Here is a 22,068-nt window from a genome sequence, read left to right as displayed (position 1 = left end):
CAGGATGGTTGGTGATGTAAAGCAGAAGTTTTAAGGACCTGGTATTTGTAGGAAGCATGAGAATAGAGTAAATATAGGCCTGAATCTTTGTTTTTATCTAGGAAGAAAGGAGTTCATATATCCTCAAGTAGTCAAGATAAATGCGAACTCTGTAATTCATTTTTAAATCTTGTTTAGTACTAATTGTAGCACGTGGGTTTTTTAACTGTCTCTCTTGGAAGAATTACATTATTTTCAGACATTATCCTTGTTTGTCTCCGGAAACACAAATCCAAAAGTTGAAGCCAAGTACTCCTGATGTTTTCTGGTTCCTAGATCAGTGTTTTAAACTAGTTTTTTTTTTTTTAAACATCTTTATTGGAGTATAGTTGCTTTACAAGGGTGTGTTAGTTTCTGCTTTATAACAAAGTGAATCAGCTATACATATACATATATCCTCATATATCCTCCCTCTTGTGTCTCCCTCCCACCCTCCCTATAAACTAATTTTTAATAATAAAACATTTAAAAATATTTAAAAAAACCACACACACAAAAATAAAAGTCAGATGTCTTAAAAGTAAGTTACTAATTTATTTGCATATATAAAATGTTGAATAAGTGTCAATTTAGAAATATTCGTACCCAGATTTTCTGATAACAGTTTTATTCACACAGGCACCTTAGACTTTGGTGACTTGGTGATTGCTAGAACCACTTTTTAAGTCATTAGACAGTTTTTGTTTTGTTTTGTTTCGTTTCGTTTTTGCCGAACGCGGGCCTTTCACTTCTGTGGCCTCTCCCGTTGCGGAGCACAGGCTCCGGACGTGCAGGCTCAGCGGCCATGGCTCACGGGCCCAGCCGCTCCACGGCATGTGGGATCTTCCCGGAGTGGGGCACGAACCCGTGTCCCCTGCATCGTCAGGCGGACCCTCAACCACCGCACCACCAGGGAAGCCCATCCCTCACTTTTTTTTTTTAGTGGAGAATTCAGAACAATTTCTGACATCACACCATTTAATTTGTTTTATATACTACATATTTCCTGCAAACTGGTGGATCTAAAAGCTTGCTTAGGTTTAGCAACTCTTCCTTGGTGGTGCTGTGTACTTTCTGTTGCATCGCATGTTAAAATTGATTAGAGGTTTCAGATGGTGTCATCCTGATCCTTCCAGTATAAAGTTCCCCATCAACATTTCATGTAAGACTTTCAGCAGCTTTGATGATCTTGCCTAGATCCATTATTTCATTAGGGGTTGCAAAATGCTGACTTTCTATCATTCTGTTACATTTATTAACGGAGGTTATTTCATAAGGAAGAATTCTCCCTGCATCAGCTAATTGTTTACTCTGAAATGAAGGTGATAGAGTAAATGTAAGATGAATGCTTGAGTCTTTACCTTCATTTACCACTTTTCAGAATAAACTTTAGCAATATTCAGAGAGGTTTTTCATTTTCAATTATCATTTTGAACTCATGAATTTTAGCATAGTTGATGTGTTGCAGTCTTTTTATTCTTTTTGATGTTCAGATACTTTCATCTTTGGCCAGTGGGAGCATCTTCAAGTTGGTTTGTGTCCTTTTTTAAAAAATTTTATTTATTTTTGGCTGTGTTGGGTCTTTGTTGCTGCGCGCGGGCTTTCTCTAGTTGCGGCGAGCAGGGGATACTCCTCGTTGCTGTGCGTGGACTTCTCATTGTGGTGGCTTCTCTTGTTACGGAGCATGGACTGTAGGCGCGCGGGCTTCAGTAGTTGCAGCACGTGGGCTCAGTAGCTGTGGCTCGCAGGCTCTAGAACGCAGGCTCAGTAGTTGTGGCACACGGGCTTAGTTGCTTCACGGCATGTGGGATCTTCCCAGAACAGGGCTCGAACCCGTGTCCCCTGCATTGGCAGGCAGGTTCTTAACCACTGCGTCACAAGGGAAGTCTCTGGTTTGTGTCCTTTTGATGCCACTCCACTAGTCTTTGATAACTTCCTTACTCTCTGATGTAACAAGATAGTCCAGATTCATCCTTTACATTTCCTCTTCCAAACCTGGAACCAGTCATTCCAAGCACTCCTGATTTCCTTTTATTGAGAAGTGATAGTTAGAAGCTATCCACTGGGAACGAAAGTGCTCATTGTTCTACTGGGTTATCATTGCTTTTTGTCTTTCTTAATGGACAGAGTTAGGAATGTAAAGATTTTAGAAAGATAAATCATTAATTCATATGACTATTTCCATTGAAAATTTAGGATTAGGGTTTTTATGTAAGCTTGTGTTTTATTTTTGGATCTCTTTACTATCACATTGAAAATCTGGATTCTTAACACTATTAATTACTTTTTTATTCTATACAAACTATAAATACATAGACATAAGTGAACACTCATAAAGGAATGTAAATGAAAATCTCTACAATTATTATTAACAGTAATTCTATTGAATATAATAAAAGATTTTTCTGTGTGGTTCCTTTTTTGCCCTTGGCTGGTTTTCTGTGTGGTTATGCCACCAATTTAATATGCATTTAGGATCATTTGTTTTGTGCTTGTTGCAAAGGATTTTGTTTTGTTTTTTAAGAGATTTGTAAAAATTGTTTAGTTTTGCTTTTTAATTATGTGAAATATTTACCTGGTTCCAAAGTCAAAACTTTTAAACAAGATATATTCATTGAGGTCTAGTTTTCCACCTCTGCCCTCTCTTCCTATCTTTTTCTCCCTAATAGATAATCATTTTTCACTAGTTTCTGTTTTAGTTTGTTCCATTTTTTTCTCTTCAAAAATATTAGGGCTTCCCTGGTGGCACAGTAGTTAAGAATCCGCCTGCCAGTGCAGGGGACATGGGTTCAAGCCCTGGTCCGGGAAGATCCCACATGCTGTGGAGCAACTTAGCCCGTGCGCCACAACTACTGAGCCTGCGTGCCACAACTACTGAAACCCGCGCACCGAGAGCCGAGCTCCGCAACAAGTGAAGCCACTGCAATGAGAAGCCTGTGCACCACAATGAAGAGTAGCCCCCGCTCGCCACAACTAGAGAAAGCCTGCGCGTAGCAACAAAGACCCAACACAGACAAAAATAAAATAAATAAAATATATTTATTTAAAAAATTATCAAATATATGTGTGTGTGTATATATATATATATATACATACGCACACACATACATACATCCTCCCCTTATCTTACTCAAAACATATCTCTTTCTTTCACTTAACAATGTATACAGTCGTTAGAGTATAGAGATATAATAGAGGAATAAAAGTTTATATATGATGAGATATAAAGGATATATAGGCTTTCATTCCTCTATTCATTCTTTTTCATTCCTCTTTTATTTTTTTCCACAGGTCCACAGTACTCCATTGTATAGTTATACCCTAATTTGTTCAACTAGTCCCCTATCGATGAACAGTTTGCAGACTTTTACTATTATGAATAGCATTGCAGTGAATAGCTTTTTGTATATGTCATTTAATAGTTTTTGCCATTGTGTCTTTGGGATAGAATTCTAGGAGGGAATTGTTGAGTCAAAGATAAAAGAGTATGTTATTTTAAAAATACGGCCAGATTTCTCTGAGAGGATCGTAACCATTTTGGGTCCATCAGCAGTGTGTGAAAGTGCCTATTTTCCCAAAGCCTTTCCAGCAGAATTAGTTGTCAGATTTTAATTTTTGGCCCATCTGAGAGGCAAGAAATAGTATGTCAGTACATATTTAATTTGTATTTTTTATGACTAATGTTTGTGTGTCTTTTCATGTATTTAAAGGTCATTTGCATTTCTTGTGATCAATCTATTCATTTCACTTGCCTGTTTTTCTGTCGGAATGTTGGTCTTCATTCTTGCATTCATTTTTAGAAGTTTCTTTATATATTAGAGGTATACATCCTATATAACACATTTTCCTCAAATTGGTCATTATTTTTTTGACTCTGCAATACTTCTTTACCTTGCCAAAATTTCTTTGAATTAGTCACATTTATTGACCTTTACTGTTTCTGGGTTTTTGAATCATAATTAGGAAAGTTTTCCCCACTCCAAGTTTAAAAGGAAACTAACCCATTTCCCCCCTAGCCCTTGTATTGTTTACCTTTTTTTTTTAAACGTATAAAGCACAGATCTATTTGATGTTTGTCCTCATGTACAGTGTGAAGAATGGATCCTTTTTGTCTCATGTGGCTATCCAGTTATCCCAAACAAATCATTAAAAACTTTCCTATTGACTTGAGTTGCCACCCTTGTCATATGTTAAATTTCCATAAGTATTTGGATCTATTTATGGAGCTTTCATACTGTTCCATTAGTTGGTCTGCCTGTCCACGCACTAGAAGCACACTGTTTTAATTATAGACTCTTTCATGTTTTCCTGGTTATTCTTGCCTGTTTATTCTTCCAAGTGAACTTATAATCAACTTTTTATCTGAGGATGGTGGTAGTGGGGAGACACATGATGATATTTTTATTGGGATTGTATTTGTAGGCTAACTTAGGGTGATCTGACATCTTTAGGATTTTGGGTATTCCTCTTCCAGCATATGGAATGTCTTTTCATTTACTGAAATCTAGTTTTGTATCTTTTTTTAAAAATATATTTATTTTATTTATTTATTTTTGGCCGTGTTGGGTCTTCATTGCTGTGCGCGGGCTTTCTCTAGTTGCAGCGAACGGGGGCCACTCTTCGTTGCAGTGTGCGGGCTTCTCATTGCAGTGGCTTCTCTTGTGGAGCATGGGCTCTAGGCGCACAGGCTTCAGTAGTTGTGGCACGTGGGCTCAGTAGTTGTGGCTCATGGCCTCTAGAGCACAGACTCAGTAGTTGTGGCGCACGGGCTTAGTTGCTCCACGGCATGTGGGATCTTCCCGGACCAGGGGTTGAACCCGTGTCCTCTGCATTGGCAGGCGGATTCTCAACCACTGTGCCACCAGGGAAGCCCCCTAGTTTTGTATCTTGCAGGGAATGTTTTACAGGTGGTTTTTTTTTTGTTTTTTTTTTAACAGCTTCATTGAGGTATAATTTACCTACCATAAAATTCATCCATTTTAAGTATACAATTCAGTGATTTTTAGTAAATTCAGAGCTGTGCAGCCATTACTGCAGTACAGTTTCAGAATATTTCCATTAATCCCCAAAGATCCTGGATCCCTGTTTGTTTATAGTTAATCCCTGTCCTGCCCTCATTTCTGCATACAGCCTCTAATCTGTTGCTGTCTGTATAGACTCGCTTTTTCTGGACATTTCATATAAATGAAATCATACAATATGTGGTCTTTTGTGTCTGGCTTCTTTCACTTAGCATAGTGTTTTTGAGGTTCATCCATGGTGTAGCAGATATCAGTACTTAGTTTCATTTCATTTTAATTTTAATTTAATTCTATTCTGTTCTACTTATTTTATTATTTAGTTCCTTTATAGTATTCCATTGTATGGATTTGTTTACCATTAGTCAGGTGATGGACATTTAATTGTTTTAGTATTTGACCATTGTGAATAATGCTGCTATGAACCTTTGGGTACATATTCTTTGTGTATGTATATGTTTTCGTTTCTGTTGGATAGATACCCAACAGAAGAGTCCCAAAGAAGAGTCAAAGCTTTTAAAACTTCAATCACTTTTGTGACTGCAAAAGACAGGAGCAGTAGCGTAACAGGAAGATTCTTTTGATAGTAATTAGCACCAACTTGTTGAGTAGTTACGGCATGGTGATATACTTCATGTAAAGAGCCTGAGTTTAGAATTGAAATTAGGTGTTAATTCCAAGTGTTGCTCATGTTTGCTTGACAAGTCGTTTAAACTTTCTAAGTTTCAGTTTCTTCATGGAGCTAGACGTGCAGAATATTATACATGGGACAAAGTATGTGCTCACATATTGGAAGCTATTCTTGTTATTGGCATCATACCAGACTTAAGGCACAGGGGGACCAGAATAATCAATGATTTTGGGGGGTTCTTGAAGACCTCTGTCAGAGAAACCATTGTTTTTGTTACCATTGTTACACTACCCAGGTTATTACATTTTATTTTTCTCATGATGTATTAATACATTATTGACAGGGGGATTTTTGCTGAAACTACATCTCCAGTCAAAAATGTGTTAAAAAGTACAAGCAAAATAAGTACAAGCAAAATAAGTAATCTTAAAAGAAATAGCTAAATCACCTGCAGTCCCATCACTCTTAGCTGCACTCAAGTCTCTCATCCTTTAATATTTCTACATGTAAATGACATGAAAACGAAATTGGCCCAATAAGAAGTGACCTATTGTCTTGATTTTTTAAAAGCTGTATTAAGGTTAACTTCATAATTTTAGGAATATTTCCTTTAAATAGTGTTTTAAATATAGTCATTCTAAAGATGCCCAAATCTTGCCTAATTGTGATTATTATTTAGTTACATGATTTTTATGTATTACGTTCAAGTTATGCTTATAAAGATTCTTTTTAGAAAAATGTTTAAGCAGTAGAGTAACAGTGCCTAAATGAGTTATTTATATAACTTTTAGTTATACAATCTCTGTGTTCATAAAAAATTATATAAATTGAATTTTAATGCATTAGCAAAGCTAGATTTGTATCATTTATCATTGGAACTTCAAAATGTTACATTTATATTTGACTTTGCATAACTGTGTAAAAGGTGTTTAATAATGTTAGGTGATTTTTTTTTTACAGGCTTGTAAAGAAATTTCATGTATATGTATATGGAGAAAAATCACTAATAAAGCTGATATATAGATGTAGCTTTTCTCCATGTAAAGTGGTAATGTCCAGTTGGTGGGTTAAGATAAAAGAGGTTTTTTTTTTAAAAAAAAAATCCATGGTCTTTTATTTTTATATATAATGCTTTTAGTTTTAAATATATGATTGCCTGTGTACGCTTACCTTAAGCTGCATCGTGTATGTGATTACGAAGAATTAGAAAAGTAATTTGGAAATTGAATCGATAATATTATTTTAAATAGCCACTGAGTGCTGCTATTTTGTTTTTCTCTGCCTATATTTATGCTGTTAAAAATACATTTGACCTGAACATGTGTATGTGTGTAATCTTTAGAACTTAGAAACTACTTAAAAAACTTTGCACATAATTTTTAAATCTTAATTTTTTTCTATTTAATGGATAGAACAATTTGTAAGTATTCCAAAATAGAAATATTATGGAATTTTTTTTTTTTTTTTTTTTTTTTTTGCGGTACGCGGTCCTCTCACTGTTGTGACTTCTCCCGTTGCGGAGCACAGGCTCCGGACGCGCAGGCTCAGCGGCCATGGCTTACGGGCCCAGCCGCTCCGCGGCACCTGGGATCCTCCCGGATCGGGGCACGAACCCGTGTCTCCTGCACCGGCAGGCGGACCCTCAACCACTGCGCCACCAGGGAAGCCCTGGAATATTTTTAAAATAACTATTTCTCCAATCAGATCACCTTTTATTGCCTCTGTGATTTACCAGTGCCTTCCTTGTTATCCTCTTTGGAGTATCAGAGAGCATGTTATAGATCTTTGTCATGGGCTTGTAACCTTCTCCAGATAGTGGCCAGCTTTTGAAGTAGTGCAGATATTTGATGATGTTGAGGTATATTAGAGATGAAATTCCAGGTTGTCTAGGAATGGTGCCTCTGGTGAAGGAATGTAGACTGCGTAAATTCCACAGTGAGAAGAAAGTTGAGCCATTTGTTGTCATTGTGCTAAGCAAGAGTTCTGTAAGAGTTGGATAAAAATGAATATATGGTATCAATGGAATGCCACCGTGCTAGTAGAAAATGTAATGAAGAAAGGGAGCATGTTTACAAGAGCAGCAAAGAGAATAAAGAGTGTAAGAATAATCTCAATAGGAGTATATTTAGCTTCTTTGAAGAAAATTATGTAGCTTTATAGAGAGTTACAATTAGAATCAAACCAAACCCTCACTTTTTCTACAGGTTTATAAATATGATATTGGACAGATATGTTCTTGGATGAAAGTATGTATATTATAGAGATATCAGGACTTTGTTAGTGATGCTTAATGCCAATCCAGTCCAAATCTCAAGAATTTTTCTCTCCCCTTGATTTTATAATCCTGAAGAATAATTAGAAAAACCTGAATCTACTAAGTATCAAAATAGAATTATTCCAGTCTTTTCAACAAATAGTGTTGGGACAGTTATGGATCTACATGCTAAAAAGGTGAATTTAGACCTTTTATATCATGTCAGACACAGAAATTAACAAAATGGATCACAGACTTAAATGTAAGAGCTAAATTGTATAACTTCTAGAAGAAACATACAAATTCTTAGTCACCTTTGGTTATGCAGAGATTTCTTTAAAAGGTCACCAAAAACATGATCCATTAAAGAAATAGCTGATTTGGGCTTCATCAAAATGAAAGACTTTTATGTTTCATAAGACACCATTAAGAAAATGAAAAGAATATATACTACTATATATACTACTATACATGCAGTAGAACAGCTATAATAAAAAAGAGATGGTAACAATTAGTGGCGAAGATGTAGAGAAAATGGAGCCCCATTTTCCTGGTGGGAATGTAAAACTGAACAGTCACTTAGGAAAACAATTTGGCACTTCATTAAAATGCTAAACATAAATTTACCATAGTATTTAGAAATTACATTCCTAAGTATTTACCCAAGAAAAATGAAAGTACATGTATGCCTGAAGTACATGTATTTATTTGTAATAGCCAAAAGTGAGAAAAATTCAGATGTCCATCAACAGAAGAATGGATGAACAAACTGTGATGTATTCATATGATAGGATACTGCCCAGCAGTAAAAAAGAATGAACTATTGATACACACAACATGAATAAATCGCAAAATAAGTACACTCAGTGAAATAAGCCAGATATGAAAGGATATGTAATGTATTACTCCATTTATATTGAGCTCTTGAAAATACAGATCAATCCATAATGACAGAAAGCATGTTAGTTGTTGTAGGGATGTAGGGATGGGGTTAGAGGGACAATGATTGACTGAAATAGGGCATGTGGGATCTTTTTAGGGTGTTGGAAATGTTCTAAAACTGGATTGAGGTGATGTCTATGCTCCATAAACACACTAAAATCAGTGAAATGTACACTTAAAGTGGGTGAAATTTTAAGCTCTCAATATTCTTATTATGGGAAAATTCTTATCACAAGATATTACTTGTAAACTGTTGTCTCATCTTTACATTGACAGGTGATAGTAATGAAGAGAGAAGAATGTTTTAAAAAAAGACATTTTAGCCCTAGATTTGTGGAAAATATAGCAAGAGAAGAAATGGAGCATAACTTTTCTTTTTTGTTGTTATTTACTTGACCATTTTAAAGTATGCAGTTCAGTAGTTTTAAGAATATTCACGTTGTTGTGAAACAGATCTCCAGAACTTTTTCTTCTTGCAATCTGAAATTCCATACCCATTAAACAACTCCCTTTTCCTTCCGCCTCACAGGTCTGGTAACCACCATTCCATTTTCTCTAGGAATTTGAGTACTTTAGATGCCTCACATAAGTGAAATCATACAGTGTTATTTTGTGACTGGGTTATTTCACTGAGCAGGGCCAGATTCTATTTATAATCTTATCTAATGCCATAAGTAAAAATTAGTTCTAGGTGAAGTAAATATTAAGGAAACACATTGCACCAAATATAGTATGTACCATCTTCTAGATGAGTGAGCACTTTCTGAACTTGGAATACTTTAGAAAAGAACACGTACAAAAAAATTACAGATTTTGTAGCACAAAACTGAAAAGCTACTGTGTTTTTCTTAAAAGAATACCATATTACATAAATTTAAAAACCTTGAAGAAAACTTACAGAGAGTGTGGTGTCTTCTTTTTAGATATTAAAGGGTTGATATCTTATAGAATGTGAATATCTTACATAAGATCTTAAATCAGTACTTTTAGATATTACAGTATTAATATCTTTATATAAGATTATACAAATTCTTATGGAAACTACTAAAAGTTTGTAAGGAACAAACAAAAATCATAAGAGGAAACAAATGTGCAAATTAAGAGAGTAAGTACTGTTTTCACTTTGCATAGTGAGCTCTGGTTTTAAAAACTTTGGTTTGACAGATGAATTTTACTTTTGTAATGAATTTCAGTCTTCAAAGTCAAAATAAAAATTTTGTCTTTAAGTTAGCTGACAGGCATATGCTCTTTATTTTTTTAATTGAAGTATAATTGATTTACAACGTTGTGTTAATTTCTGCAAAGTGATTCAGTTTTTTATATATATATATATATACACATTCTTTTTTTGTAGTCAGTTAAACATATATATACAAAGTGATTCAGTTATACATATATATATATATATATATATACATCCTTTTTTTTTTTTTTAGTATTCTCTTCCATTGTGGTTTATCATAGGATACCGAATATAGTTCCTTGTGCTGTATAGTAGGACCTTGTTGTTTATCCCATATGCCCTTTAAATGTTTTTTCTTTTTGTTTCCAGGAAATATTGATGAAGATGTTGTGGTGATAGAAGCTTCCTCCACTCCCCAGATCACTGCCAATGAAGAAATTAATGTTACCTCAACTGACAGTGAAGTGGAGATAGTAACAGTTGGGGAAAGCTATCGGTAAGATTTTAATTCCTGGTTGTATATTTGAAGTTTTAGATGTAAATGTTTAGACCCATTTGTGCTGCAGATATTTGCATGTTTTTACTTTTTTTTTCTTTACCTAGTTTTAGTGTGTGTATACCAACCAGATTAGTGGTTGTCAAACCAGACTGTATTAGATTCATCTGGGAGGATGATAAAATATATATTCTTGCCTGGATCATAGCCCAGACCAGCTGAACCAGAATCTTAGGAATCAGTATTTTTTTAAGCACCCCAAGTATACAGTGAGTGTTGAGTCATTGCTCTAGATAAACATCAGTTTTACTTGGTGTTTTATAAAATTGAATTTGTTTTATGATTCAGAAAGTTCACAAACTCCTCTGAAATTTAGATGTGAATAGTACATAAGTATTGGGAATGATATTGGTATCTCATTAATACCAGTGATGTTTATGCTATTTTGGTAGGACAACTTAGTATAAAACATAGTTTTTGGATTTTTTTGTCCTTCACTCAGTAATTTTATATAAGCCCTGTAGTAAAAAATGAATGATATATCCTCATTTGTTTTGATAAATAACTGGAAATGACATTGCCCTTTTGAGAATCACTTTGACGGAAAAAAAAGGAGAGAGAGACCCTAACACAATTCATTTTGTGCTTTAGATGATTACAAATACTGGTAAAGGAAGCAGTGAAGTACTCCTCTCTTTCGTCTGATACACCAAACTGTGGATGAATCTTAATTTTTGTGTTGGAATGAATTTAGAAATGCATTTGCTTATTGTATTTTAATTTGTTATTGATTTAAGAAAAAAGCATTCTTATTTTGGAAGCATGTTACAATCATACCTAGAATGTGCTTCTTTACTTGCCACTTTACCATTGGAGTACTACTTCTAATGGCATGGAAGAGAGCACTCTATAATATATCCCTGTTTAAGTTTTAAATGATTTTCCCAGACTCCGAGGAAAATTGATACTCCACAGTACGTGCCACAGTTATTCTGTGACTGTCCATAGTGGTTGGTACAACGCTGACTCAGTTTTTATGAGCTATAACAATTGTTGAAACTAAGGACCTGTTTTTTCATGGAACTGGAGAGCTTTCTTTTCATGTAGACGCTTAAATGTTCAAGCAGATGCGTTTACATAGTGATAGACAGTGCTCTTGAAAAAGACACACAGTGCTCATTAGCCGTATTTATTTTCCTTATGGTTACCTAGAATATTAACTTTCTCACTTTAGCTGGCTCTTGGCCCTTCCTGTTCAAGAGAGAATGTATCTGTGTTTCAGATCCCTTTGTGTCAAGATTTGACAGTTGCCACTAATTATAGGGGCGACTAAGGCCTCTGTGAAACTGTTCCTCATACATCAAGTTTTTTGCTGGTACTTTACTCAGCATTATATTTGGAGTTAGGACATCCTGTGAAGTTTTCACAGAAGTGCTGCATAGTGGACGTGGAAGTTTCTGCAGCTGTTAACAGCTTCTAAGCAATAATAGACTACTCAGTCTCTCATCAAAGACTTGGTTTCTCAAGAATTTTAAATGGTGATCATTCTTATCTAAAACCATTTCAGCTTGAAATATTTGTTTACCTTCATGCCTTAATCTATACAATTCTTGCTGGAACACACGGTCTTTTTTTAAAACTCTGTCTCAGGATTTAACCTCTGTACTCCTGTTACTTGAAAACTTAATTTTAGAATTTGAACTTCTTTCTAAACTTTTAGGCTCTGTAATTGCTGAGGCCATTGTCAGCTCAGTTTGAACTTCGGAGTTCTCTTCTGAGTGGTCAAGCTTATACGATGACTGCATGTTAGTGGATCTGGCTCACTTTTTCCATACATAGTGACAATAAGCTTATAGGCAGTTTTACATTCAGTTTGGGCAGGAGAAAAAACCAACTTCGTAAGCCCCATCTTTCTAAAACATATTTATCTTTTTCTCCTTGAAGCCTGAGGACTGCATATTCTACATACTATCCCTCTGTACCCTTAGTCCAGATCATTACAGTGAATCCTTTAAGAATTTTTTAAAATAAAATATATGCTGTAAGTAATTTAGTACAATACACATAATTAAAAGATGATAAAAGCATTCGGTGTTGAGGGTTTGTGATTATATGCCTTTAAAGCCTAAAGCAGCTCAAACGATGATGTTTCTTATAGTAAACTAGCTACAACTATCCGTACCTCTCCTGATGGCAAGAACTCTCTCCGGTGCTTTGAATCTCTTTTAGACAGTCCCAGAAACTTAGCTTGGTTTGGGACTCCCAAAGCCATGCTTTGCAGATCCAATCTAAACTAAACATAGAAGATCATGTGAACGTTAAATGTTTAGGGTGTTGATATTTTTGTTACTAAACCTGTGGTGAATAATTTTAGGTATTAACATAAAATGTAAATAATTGATTATAACCCAGGTGAATATTCAAAGTAAACATTGAAAAGGGAGCAGCATTCTTGAAACAGAATCCTGTATTTTACACCAGTGATTGGTCTAACATATCATTTTTCATTTTCTGAGGTCAGTTGATTGGTGAACATTTGTTGAACATTTAATTCAGCAGATTTTTTTGAGTGCTAGACATTATGCTAGTCAGAATTTTAAATTCTATTATGATTATTTCTCTGAGAATTCTTTTTTTTTTTAATTTATTTTATTTATTTATTTTTGGCTGCGTTGGGTCTTCGTTGCTGTACACGGGCTTTCTCTAGTTGCGGCAAGCGGGGGCTACTCTTCATTGCAGTGTGCGGGCTTCTCATTGCGGTGGCTTCTCTTGTTGCGGGCTTCAGTAGTTGTGCATGGGCTTCAGTAGTTGTGGCTCGCAGGCTCTAGAGCCGAGGCTCAGTAATTGTGGCACACGGGCTTAGTTGCTCTTTGGCATGTGGGATCTTCCCAGACCAGGGCTTGAACCCTTGTCCCCCGCATTGGCAGGCAGATTCTTAACCACTGCGCCACCAGGGAAGCCCCTCTGGAGAATTCTTGAATGAAGAATTTCACAACTTAGTTTGTAAGAAAGGCTTATGATTTCTTAGGTAACTAAAAATTTTGTTATTTAAGGTCTCGTTCAACCCTTGGACACAATAGATCTCACTGGAGCCAAGGTTCAAGTTCTCATACAAGTCGGCCACAGGAGCCACGGAACCGCAGTAGGATTTCTACTGTTATACAGCCCTTGAGGCAGAATGCAGCAGAAGTTGTGGACCTTACTGTTGATGAAGATGGTAAGTTGGAGTACTAGCAGTGTAGAATTATGAAGAAGATTTGCTAAAATGAAGTATATTAATATGCTAGAAACTTCTATTGCTGCTTAATGGTAATATATATTAAATTACAGGGAAGTTGCCAGGTATCCTAATGTTATTTTTCAATTAATATAATAACCTCAGTTTGTAAGTTGTGTCTAAAAATTCTCTCTGATTATTACTTCATTGCTTGTTAGTTATTTTCTTAGAAAAAAATTATTTTTGCAAGAGGTGGTTTGATCTATCCTCAGACTTATGTGTTATTGATACTTTCATTTATAATATTGTTATCATACTTTAACTTTGCTATGAAAAATAGAAACAGCACTTTAAAAATACAGAACAGGAAAGCAATATAACTGAGTTTAAATGGTTAATACTGGTTATTTGAAATGTTCGATTTGCTTTTAAAAGTTGTGTTATCCTTCAGTATAATAATATGGTTACCTTATGTGCTGCTCAGCTTTAGTGTTTTGTTTTGGCTTACAGCTGCACCCAAGTAACTGAGGAAATAAAGCTAGAGTTGGAAAACAGAGGTTAGGGAAAGTGGTAGCAAGTATGAATATATGAATACATATGTGAATTTCCCCTCATATTGACAATTGTCTTCAGATAGTAATAGTTACATCTTAGAAAGAAATGGTCAATCATAATTTCCTTAAGGAGACAGTAAGCCATATATGAATTTGTTAATTTTGGCAGTTAGCTATAAATTGGAAAAGATACATTCGGTAGGTAGGAAGAGTTAGGGGCCTTGTGCAACCAGCTCTCATATCGGCTGTTTGCAGTTTGGATGATCATAACTTTCAGAGTAGCAGTACTTTGGAATTAAGATGTTTATTAAGGGCTAATTTATTCCCATTGTCTACATTTCATTTAACAACGTCTCGGTTTTTATTTTGAAGCACCATAAATTATCTGTAAGGCAGTGGTTAATACAATAGGGATTAATTAAAGATTACTCAATTAAATATTGATGGCTCTTTTGGAAACTTTTTGTGTGTTGTCCCATGTGACACCTGCCATCCAGTAAAGTAACAAAAGGTGACAGAGTAGCCTTTTAACCCACTAGAATTTAGTTCAAACAGGATACTTTTACATTTAGGTTAAAAGTATTCCAGTGATCAGCAGATGCCCCCTTCTCCCTACTGGTTTCTTTTAGTGGAAGGCTTCTATCTTATTAAAAATAAATTCAAAACTGAAGTTTATCAGTTAGAACAGTGGTTCTTACCTACTGGCCATTTTGTGCCCCTAGAGACATTTGGCAATATCTACAGACACTTTTGGTTCTCACAGTTGGGGGAGAGTGCTATTAACATCTAATGAGTAGAGGCTGGGGTTGCTGCTAAACATCCTACAGTGCAAAGGACAGTCCACCCTGACCCCCCTCCCACCTCCAACAAAGAATTATTCAGCCACTGTCAATACCAATAAGACTGAGAAACTGAGATAAATAAACTATTTGCAAATCAACAGAGGTTCCTCCCTTCCCCTTTTACGTTTAGGCAAATATATTTCTTTAAGCATCTGAAGTACAGGGTCCCATATAGACTAACAGGTACTATTTGTGTTTCAGGAATCAGCGGACCTCACTTCATTGTATAGAATAGTTGTCCTCTCTTTGTATATCACATTTAAAGAGTGATAATTCAGGTCTAATTATTGTGACTATGCTTTGCACAGATTTATTCCCATTATTCTTAATTTTTAAACAATCATTTAACAATTAGGGTCTAAAGTATAACTCATTCGTAAGTTAAGGTCTGCCTGAAATTTCTTTTAATTTCTACTACAAAAACTTTAATTTTTATTAGAAAGCACTGATGAATATTAATATTGGCAAAAAAATTTGGGGGAAAAACATACAAAAAGACATGTAACAAAGAAATTAAAATGGTTATTAAAACTCATAGCTAATGTTTATTGAATGACTACTGCTTGTAAAGCATCATATAAAGTACTTTATATGTGTGATCTCTGTTTATCCTAACAACAGTTCTATGAAGAAAATTCTGTACTTTCCTAGTTCTACAGGTGGGGAAATAGAGAGTGGTTAAGTAATTTATCCTAGATCATACTGTCAGTGATGAAATCAGAATTGCTATCCAAGCTGTGTGACTCTAGAATCCATAATGTAACCAGAGAAAGTACAATTTGTATACTGTTCTAACAGCCTGTGATAATGTGTATGGACATAGCAGAGGGACTTTTACTTTGCCTCTTTTCTTTGTGATCAGAGAACTTACATGGTCATTACCCAAAGAAACTATGTTAGTCCTTTGAATTACTGGAATATACATATATGTGTTGGGTTTTTAAAAATGCAATAACATGTCATTTTAATGTTGCAGTTTAACTTTATGAAAACTTTTTTTTAACTGTATATTGTACTTACTAGAGGGTTCATATTTTGTTTTAATAACTATCATAAAAATGTTAGCTTTTATTAAAATATAACCCATTACCTAATTTGTTTTGAAATGCTAAATAAACATTTTCTATATTGTAGAACCTACTGTAGTACCAACCACTTCCACGAGAATGGAATCACAAACCACAAGCGCTTCCATTAACAATTCAAATCCATCTACCTCTGAGCAGCCCTCTGATACTGCTTCAGCTGTCACTAGTAGCCAACCCTCCACAGTGTCAGAGACTTCACCTATGCTTGCAAGCAATAGTATGAGTGGTACTTCTACAGGAGGTATGTAAAAAAAGAAAAAGAAAAAACAAGAAGAGCGGGGAGGGGACTCTTTGTTAGAAAAAGGATTGTTGTTTTTAAGATTTTAGCTGTGTTAGCAAGAGTGTATTCTTAGAATAAGCATCATATGTGAACAAAGTGGTCTCTATTAGAATTAGACTATGACTTCATATTTGAGTCTGTGTGCTATGTTACTGGAGTATTATAGCTCAACTGAAAGAGATGGGGGAGAATTGAATGGCTGACACCAAAAATACAAGCAACAAAAGAAAAACATAGATAAACAGGACTTCATCAAATTTAAAATTTTTGTACATCAAAGGAAATTATAAGAAAGTGAAAAGATAGCCTACAGAATGGGAGAAAAATATTTAAAAATCATATATTGGATAAGGGTCTAGTATCCAGAATATATAAAGAACTTGCACAACTCAACAATAAAAAGAAAAGCAGCCCAGTTTTAAAATGGGCAAAGAATTTACATAGGCATTTTTCCAAAGAAGAAGGTCATTTGTACAAATGACCAAGAAGCACATGAAAACGTTATTAGTTATTAGGGAAAAGCAAATCAAAACCAGAATGAAATTCCACTTTACTCTCACCAGGATATGTATAATTAAACAAAACAAAAACAAAGAACAGGAAATCAGAAGATAAGCAGGGTTAACAAGGATATAGAGAAATTGGAACCTTTATTTATTTTTCTTTTTATAAATTTATTTATTTTATTTTATTTATTTTTGGCTGCGTTGGGTCTTCATTGCTGCAGGCGGGTTTTCTCTAGTTGCGGCAAGCAGGGGCTACTCTTCGTTGCTGTGCACGGACTTCTCAGTGCGGTAGCTTCTCTCATTGCAGAGCACGGGCTCTAGGTGCGCGGGCTTCAGTAGTTGTGGCACGTGGGCTCAGTAGTTGTGGCTTGCGGGCTCTAGAGCGCAGGCTCAGTAGTTGTGGTGCACGGGCTCATTTGCTCTGCAGCATGTGGGATCTTCCTGGACCAGGGCTCAAACCCATGTCCCCCGCACTGGCAGGTGAATTCTTAACCGCTGAGCCACCAGGGAAGCCCCTGGAACCTTTATTAATATCTGGTGGGAATGTAAAATGGTGCAGCCACTGTAGAAAACACTTTGACAGTTCCTCAAAAAGTGAAACATAGAGTTAGCAGCATATGACCCACAAGTCCACTCCTAGATCCGTATCCAAAAGAATTGAAAATAGGAATGGGAGTTTTAAAAAGTTTGATGATGTCATTTTCCCAATATTTTGTGTTGTTTATTCTTTTGGTGTCACATCTAAGAAACCATTGCCTAACCAAAGGTCTCAAAGATTTACTCCTCTGTTTTCTTTTAAGAGTTTTATAGTTTTAACTCTTATCTCAGATTAGCTGGGTCTTAAAGTAGTCTTTTTTCGCTCTTGAATGACGGCACAGAGATAGGAACTTGCTGTTTAGTAACAGAGACATCATAGACCCTATAGCTTGCAGATTGACTATGTCACCAATAATATCACCATTAATAATGAAACCACCATATATTTTCTATCTTTTTTTGGCTTTTAATAATACATTTAATTCTTATAATATCCTTGTAACTTACCTTGAGCAGATTGGAAAACTGCTTGTGTCTGGTTTAGATCTCCCTTCCCTGGAAACTTGAGGCAAAGCTTGAGGAAACAAGGAGATTTCTCAGGGGTGTCTTTGAAAAAAAAAAATGTAGGCAGAAGTGAAACGGGCTTTTTATTTCGTTTATTGAGTGCACTGTCTTTCCTGGTAGCTTTATGTACCCTATGCTTATCTAGATGTTATGTGAAACAGTCCCAACTTTATTTCAAGACAGTCTCAAAGCTTTTATTTATGTACTTATTTTTTAACATGCTTGTTTAGTTAGGATTCACATTTAATCTATTAGGTAGTAACTTCATTGCCTGAATGGCCTTCTCATGATATTACTCTATCTTTTAATGACCACCCTTGGGATAGACTTGCTCATGTTGTATTTCTCTAGACTAGGAGAACCTTGTTCCAGGCCAGATTGTTCCTCTCTATGAATCTGATAGAAGCACATACAGATATTCAGATTATATTAGGGGCGTTCAATTCTGCTGGCTATATTTCCTTCCAAGACTGTAGAACATCATTCACCTGTTTTCTTCACATCCTGTCGTTACTTTGCACCTTCTTGTATATTTCCAACCTTGAATCACTTGAGCCATGTAGCTTCTCTCTTATCCAGGTTCCTAAATGGGACTGGTAAAAATCACAGAACCATGCAGATTGATGCCTTATGAATTTATGGTATCTAATCTTGGGCTTTTGGTAATAAGTTGTCATAGTGTGATAAATCCCAATCGGTTCCCTTTCCTTCCCCTCAGTGTCTATTCCAAACTTCTCTTATTCTTCTTAAGACTCTCATTTCCGGGGGTAGGGGGAATAAAAAAAAATAAATGAAGGTTCTCAAGCATGAATACTTGTAACTTCCAGCCCCTTTAATAAAAACTTTTGTGTATTTATACCTATCCATATCTCGTAACTCCTGGTCTCTTAACTCCTTCTTATAGTTTCCAGTCTCTTTATCTATGCTCCACCTCCTGTCCTTTCTTGTGTCCTTGACCTTGCTTTATCAGTTATCTTCCCTGTGTCTTCAGCATCTTTGTTGGTTCCATCCCCTTCGTACACACACGTGTACATTTGTGTTAAGTCTGTGTATACCTAAGTGGATCTTCTTCACCTTAAACTCCTTCATTTAACTTTAACTCTGACTCCTTTCAGAACAAACAAACATGATGTTTAAAAATCTGGCGGTAATTTTCTTCTCATCTTATTTTCTTCCAGGACTCTATTTTCATCCCTTCTTTCACTCGTCCATCTCATAACTGTAGGTGTTTTCACCTACCACCAGTATGCCGATGACTCACCATATTGTGCTTCCAGAACACTCTCCTTGTTTTAAACTTTCATATCCAACCGCCTCTCCTCTGGACCATTCTGCAGTCACCTCAAACTCAACATGCCCCAATCAGCTTATCATCTGTCTGACTTCTCAATGTTCTTAGCTTTATGCATATATGCTATCTTATATATTCATTTATTCAGCAAGTATTTATTGATTGCATACTATGTATCAGGCACTGTTCTAGACACCGGGAACACAACATAAACAGAGCTAACAATTGTAGTGGATAATAATAGCTAACATCTGTTGAACTCATAGTATTGGTCAATAATTTATTTATATTAACTCTGATTTTTGTAATAACCTATGAGGCAGATTCTATTATTCTTTTCATTTTACAGGTAAAGTAACTTGTCTAAGGTTATATGATAGTGGAGCAAGAATTCAAACCTACAAAGTCTGACTTGGATCTTGTAATCTTCCTTTATGCCAGGATTTCTCAACCTTGGCACTATTGTCTTTGGGCTGGACAGTTCTTGTGTGTGTGTGGGGGTGGGGGCTTGTCCTGTGCATTGTAGGATATTAGCAGCATTATTATTATATTTTTAATTAATCTTTATTAGAGTATAGATGCTTTAATGTTGTGTTAGTTTCCGCTGTACAGCAAAGTGAACCAGCTATATGTATACATATATCCCCTCTTTCTTGGATTTCCTTCCCATTTAGGTCACCACAGAGCATTGAGTAGAGTTCCCTGTGCTGTACAGTAGGTTCTCATTAGTTATCTATTTTATACATAGTAGTGTATATATGTCAATCCCAATCTCCCAATTCATCCCACCCCCCTAACCCCCACCCCGGCCCCCATAGCCATAGCAGCATTCTTGACTTCTCCCTACTAATAACCAGTAGCACTACTTCCCCTCCAGCTGTGACACCAAAAGTATCCCCAGGTGTTGCCAGATATTCCCTGGGGGGCAGTGTTGCTCTATACTGTACCTAGAACCTAGTGCTTCTGTTATAATACTGGTTGATTTCTGTTTTAAATTTTCTCCGTACTTGATGATGAGCTCCTTGAGGACCAAAGATCAAGTCTTTCTCTTTTTCAGCACTGAGCTGCAGCCATGCAGGCATGCCTCTTTTCCCTGTGAGGTTAGCTTAAATTTAGCAAGTGCTTATTGAACCACCTACATTGTGCAGGCATGTTTCTAGTTTCTAGAGATAAAACAACAAAGGCAGACAATATCCATTCATTATTTTAAAGGCCAGGACTTTCATTTTTCAGTATCTTTGTAGATTCTTTACCATGTCATTATTATGTATAAGACTTGCCAAATAAATGAATAAATGCATGAGTACATCTCAGTAATCCTCCTAGAATTACAATAAAAGTATTTTAACCAGCTTGGTGTCACTGGGCTGTGGAGTTAATTCTTCTGGTGTAGATTTTCGATTATCTATTTTTAGTGGCCACTCAGCGGCCTAACTTTAATAAAAAAGGCAGTGTTTTATTTACTCAATCAGATGTCTTTGTATTTCACCTCTACTCTGTGGCAATTTTCTTTGGTCAGTAACTCTTGAACAAGAGGAGATTCAGTTGTCTTTACTTTGGATTGCTACCTTGTTTGAGCAACAAAGAGCTTCTGGACTGTAGGAAAATAGATATTAATTTAATTGGAAGCCAAAACTGTACCATAAGAAGTAGAGCTATAAGGTCAGTCCTCTTTTAGGGGCCATACTGTTAATCATATAACCCCTTAAATATGTGTTCAGCCTTAAGGATATTAAAGTCATTGTGCTTCCTCTTCACTCACTCTGAGTTTTGTATGTGAAATAATTGAAGACCAAGAGGGCAGATCGTTTCCAAACAGGTTAAGTGTCATATCTGTTACTTCAGTCATGGCCCTAGCAGTCCCTAGATCTCTTGCTCTGGTTACAGACTCATCTCCTGAGTCTTAGAGTTACACATAATCCTCAAATAATTGGGTTTGTAAAATTAACGTGTCATACTTGGCAGGAATCATGAAGGTCATTTAGTCCATCCACTGAATGGATTTAGTGTCCCAAAGGTTTTCGATTTTCTTTTCTGAAGTAACACACAATAAATGACATTTACTTGTGTAACACTTTGACGTGGGGGCTGAGATATAACCCTGAAAATGTTGTAGGAAGTAAAGTTCCTATAATAATGATATTGTTGTAAATCTTACAGCCTTTGGGAAATAGCTACTTAATGTTTGATTCAGCATAGTGAAGATAGGCTGTTGATTATGGTCAGTTCCAGGTATGCCAGTTGTGACTCTGTCCAGGTTACTCAAGAAATTTGGAATGCAAATGAATGAAAGTGATTTAATTATAGAACTGACTTTGAATCTGCTGTCACTTGTGTTTTAAAAGTGAACAGCTTGTTGACTTTCATTGTTTTTTGATACAAATTATTTGTAATATTTAACCTCTCAACTGATGATAACAAGGTAGTACTAATTCCAGGAGGCTATTAGAGATTAGCAAGAATTTGTAATTTTTTTCCATCCAAGTTTACAGACTCCTGAATTCTAGTTCTGAGGTTAAGAACCTTTACAAAAGGGTTCAGGAAATTAGCCCAAGTAGGCCAGAGTAGGAACGTGGGGTGGGGGGAACCAATATACATAGATTTAGAATAGAGATACTGCCTAAAAGGGTTTAGATCACAGACTTTG

The 22,068-nt window shown here is 35.8% G+C and overlaps 1 protein-coding gene across 13 annotated transcripts in view; it reads left to right on the top strand.

Moving 5' to 3' along the window:
- RNF111 (ring finger protein 111) overlaps positions 1-22,068 on the top strand; it is an 80,550-nt gene that overhangs the window by 35,864 nt on the left and 22,618 nt on the right. For all 13 annotated transcript variants that reach the window (XM_022579643.3, XM_022579637.3, XM_022579644.3 and 10 more), the window contains 3 exons: positions 10,416-10,542; positions 13,596-13,759; positions 16,290-16,484. In XM_022579643.3, coding sequence (XP_022435351.1) covers positions 10,416-10,542; positions 13,596-13,759; positions 16,290-16,484 — 486 coding nt within the window. The remainder of the gene's footprint in view (positions 1-10,415; positions 10,543-13,595; positions 13,760-16,289; positions 16,485-22,068) is intronic.

Source organism: Delphinapterus leucas, chromosome 2, assembly GCF_059928025.1.
Source record: "Delphinapterus leucas isolate spDelLeu-1000000601 "Yukka" chromosome 2, BTC_Dleu_Yukka2, whole genome shotgun sequence".
NCBI classification, from domain to species: domain Eukaryota; kingdom Metazoa; phylum Chordata; class Mammalia; order Artiodactyla; family Monodontidae; genus Delphinapterus; species Delphinapterus leucas.
This window is presented reverse-complemented; position numbering and strand designations above follow the sequence as displayed.